Source organism: Musca autumnalis, unplaced genomic scaffold, assembly GCF_047663935.1.
Source record: "Musca autumnalis isolate F117 unplaced genomic scaffold, ASM4766393v1 scaffold_4, whole genome shotgun sequence".
Lineage (NCBI taxonomy): Eukaryota > Metazoa > Arthropoda > Insecta > Diptera > Muscidae > Musca > Musca autumnalis.
The window spans coordinates 95745324-95749462 of NW_027411977.1; the positions used below are offsets into that span (position 1 = coordinate 95745324).

Sequence of the window (4139 nt, forward strand, 5' to 3'; positions counted from 1 at the left end):
ATTGAACACCTACAGAATGTGCACGATGATTTTAATCTTCACAAAAAATTGAAAGAAGCGGCCGGAATTTATAGGAAAAATATCCCCACAACGCTTATTGATAACAACAACCAGCCAATTTTTGAAACAGAACAAATAAAGAGCCATTGGAAAAAATATATTGAAGAATTGTTTACAGATGAAAGCCGATCCAACAACGAAAATGTTAATATCAATATTGCTGGAAATCCGATAACGGAGTCTGAAGTGGAGCATGCAATTATAACGCTGAAGGACAAAAAATCAACAGGACCTGATGAAATACCTTCCGAAGTGTTGAAGCTAATAGATGGACGCAATATACAAATATTATTAAAACTCTTTAATAATGTATATGATACAGGCCAGTACCCACATGACTGGTTATTATCGACCTTTATAGCAATACCGAAGAAGATGCATGCAAGGAATTGCAGTGAGTACAGACTGATTAGCCTCATGTGCCACATCCTAAAAATTTTTCTAAGAATAATACACAAAAGAATATACCCCATATGTGAAAAGGCTATGGGAGAACCACAATTTGGATTCAAAGAGGGCATGGGGACGAGAGAGGCTTTACTCTCCATGCAGATACTGGTGCAGAAGTGCAGAGATGTGCAGAAAGATGTTTTCCTTTGCTTCATAGATTATGAAAAGGCTTTTGACACAGTTCAACACGATAAGCTAATAGATATATTGAAAGATATTGGAGTTGGGGAGAAGGAAATAAGATGCATTAAAAACTTATACTGGAGTCAAACTGCACGGATTGAGATAAATGGCGAAACTACGGACGAAATTATTATATCAAAAGGAGTAAGACAGGGGTGCATATTGTCTCCTATGCTTTTCAACATCTATTCCCAAAAAATATTTAATGAAGCCGTGGAAAATGAAAGAATAGGTATACAAATACATGGACGAACAATAAATAATATACGATATGCAGATGATACCGTAATAGTAGCTAGCAGTCTACCTGGTTTACAAAGGCTCGTAGATAAACTTACAAGGGTGAGCGAAGCAAATGGCCTAAAAATAAACATTAAAAAAACAAAATACATGGTTGTGAGTAAGAAAAATGACCATTATCACACCACACTAAAAATTAATAATAAAAATCTTGAGCGAGTCACTAATTTCACATACCTTGGAGTATTGTTAAATGAAAAATGGGACTCTTCCAAGGAAATCAAACGTCGTATAGAGATGGCCAGAGATGCATTTTTCAAATACAAAACAGTCTTTACAAATCACGATATAAGCCTCTCAACAAAAGTCAGATTCGTGAAATGCTATATCTGGTCCGTACTACTTTACGCAGTTGAGACATGGACCATCAAAATTGCTGATGAGAAAAAACTTGAATCCTTCGAGATATGGGTCTACCGAAGGATTTTAAAGATACCATGGACTGATCATGTAACAAACCAGGACGTTTTACGCAGAATGGGTTTAGATAGACAATTGCTGCGACATGCCAAAGCTCGGAAAATTGCATATTTGGGACATCTGATGCGAAATGAAAAGTATAAACTCCTGCAAACCATCATAAAGGGCAATGTAGAAGGAAAAAGAGGAAGAGGCAGGAGAGAATTGAACTGGCTGAAAAACATACAAGATTGGACAGGCTGCCATGATGAAAGAAGCATGATTTCGGCGGCAAAAAATAGAGAGCTGTTTATGCCTGTATAATATAAAATAAAATAGCATAACACATTTATAATAATATTGTATGATCGCTTATATCCGGATAACGGATTTGCAAATAAAGAAGAAGATTGACGTGGACCGTGCAAACAAAAATCAGGCATCGGAAGGTGATTCTCGTTATGTGGCGCCAGAAATAATGCAGGGCAATTTTTCAAAGGCTGCCGGTATCTTTAGTTTGGGCATTGCAATGTTGGAGCTGTCATGCTATTTAGAACTACCAGCAAATGGACCTCTGTGGCAACAACTCGGAAGTGGTGTATATCCAGATGATTTTTTGCAAAAAATATCAGAAGAATTACAAAATATAATCAAGGATATGATGACACCTGACCCCCATAAAAGACGGTGGATGAACTTTTAAGTAATAAACGTTTTGTTGCAATGTTGCAGCGAAGACGTCATTGGGAGCTAGTAAATAATGTTGTAAGTACAAATGTGAAACAACGATGTTGTTCATTATATTAATGAACTTTTGATTTCCAGGTAAACATACAATTGCCACCGTGGCGCAATGGCACGTACACCCGTCATGCACATTGAAGGTCGTTGATTCGATTCCACGGCAAGGCGACATTTCCTGAGTATTTCAGTCATGTAAAACTTCTCTACAAGTGGTGTATTAGGACACGCCGTTCGGACTCGGCAATAAACAGTAGGTCCCGTATCATTGAGCTAATATTAATCGGGGTGCACTCATTGATATGAGAGAAGTCTTCCTTGTCCCGCATGGGATGTTTGTGGAACAATTATATTATATTATTATAAACATACTCACATATCTATCAATTTTTATGGGCGCAACCGGTACAACTTGCAGAATTTAGATTTTGTCACAGGTATTGAAAAGACCAAATATGACATTTGAAAGCATAATGACGAAAACACGAGTAGTTCTCAACCTGTCATATACTTATCCAGAGAGTTTTATCTAAAAAATGTTATTGGAGTAGTTCTCAATCTGTCACATACACATTGAAAAATTTATGCATCGGAGTAGTTTATTACTTTTTTTTTTAAACAGACTGTATATATATTTTATATTTTAGTTTTTAAACTTTAAGTTATATGAATTGTAATTACCATATAGTAGTTCAAAATGCAATTGAACTTTAATCGGCCTATAGGCTTATATTGCATAAAATGAAATAAATAAATAAACACCCGCATACTTCCTTGCCCACATCTATTTACATCTATTTACTAATGACAAATACGAAACCCACATTTTTAGTTTAATATTTTTTATTTTACATCTTCATCTTTAGAAATACACACTCGGTAAAAAATTGTTTATAGAATAAATTTGATTAATCAAATCAATAACATAAGCCTTAACTAATCAACGATGGGGGAGGGGATGATTTTTATTAATGTTTGGAGGGAAGATATTTAATATAGAATCCCTGCATCTTTTAATACAATTGATCACTTTTAATATTATTTAAAAATATATCTTTTGATGGTAAAGTATCACATATAGCAATATAAACCTATATGTTATATACATTTGTATATATTATAGGTAATATTCAATTGATGTATATAAGTTAAATATATGTATATATATGAAAAGTATACAAAAAAATTGCGACAATAAAACAAAATTATTACGATAATCCTTAAATACAAACATATTCTATAAGTATAGGGCAAATATTGGTAATAAGAAGGAGGGAGGGTGATGCGATAAAGAAAACCTAAATACAATTTAACAGTTAATCAAAAAAAAAGAAAAAAACACAATAATTAAACAAATTTAGAAAAGTGCTAGGAACTACATAGGAATGGTTAACAGTTTAATCAGTATCTTCATCAAATTTACTGAAAAGTTTCTTTCCTCTCACAGAAGACACATCTAACGGCTTACGTATGCTAGGTAGCGAATCCGAATCACAATCATCTAAATAGGAAAACATGGATTTATCTAATGATACTGCTTCAGAATTATCACTGTAAAAGAAATAAAAATAAAAAAACATTATAAGGAAAATTCAAGGAAATAACAAAGAACAACTTACTTGAAACATGTTTTTGTTAAATCCCTTCGTGAACGGAAGCCACTGTGATTATGTATGACTGGCGTGGAATTGACCATTTTATTGTCCGATGAATGGTTGTTATATGGTGTGGAATGTTGTTGTCCAAAGTCTAAATCTTCATCGAAATGAAAATCAATTCGACCCTTTGCCTTTGACGAATTCATCGTTGGTGTGGAAGTTGTCAGATGGGAACGTAAGTGCGGTGGTTTTTTCTTCTCAGTATTTGGTGCACTATAAGAATCTGAAGACTGATCGGATAGAGATTCTTGTATTCTTAGAATTGTTAGTATACTGGTAAATATTCTGAAGATAGTGTTTTTTAAATTGCACAGTTTTGACCAGGCCAGTCGACGTGATTTTCGCAGG

General features: G+C 34.1%; 1 protein-coding gene across 1 annotated transcript; it reads right to left on the reverse strand.

The window, feature by feature from the left end:
• Positions 1-3087: 3087 nt before the first annotated feature.
• LOC141402643 (uncharacterized) lies at positions 3088-4133 on the reverse strand. The gene is made up of 2 exons (XM_073984339.1): positions 3753-4133; positions 3088-3684 (listed from the first exon to the last, which is right to left on the reverse strand). The coding sequence occupies exons 1-2, from the start codon at positions 3935-3937 to the stop codon at positions 3531-3533; spliced, it is 339 nt and encodes a 112-aa protein (XP_073840440.1). The 5' UTR covers positions 3938-4133; the 3' UTR covers positions 3088-3530.
• Positions 4134-4139: the final 6 nt, after the last annotated feature.

What these genes read in the sequence shown, in the direction of transcription:
- LOC141402643 (XM_073984339.1), bottom strand. Translation starts at nt 3,937, where the DNA reads ATGAATTCGTCAAAGGCAAAGGGTCGAATTGATTTTCATTTCGATGAA. An exon ending in TTAACAAAAACATGTTTCAA is followed by an intron (nt 3,685 to 3,752) that starts GTAAGTTGTTCT and finishes TTTCTTTTACAG; the next exon opens with TGATAATTCTGAAGCAGTAT.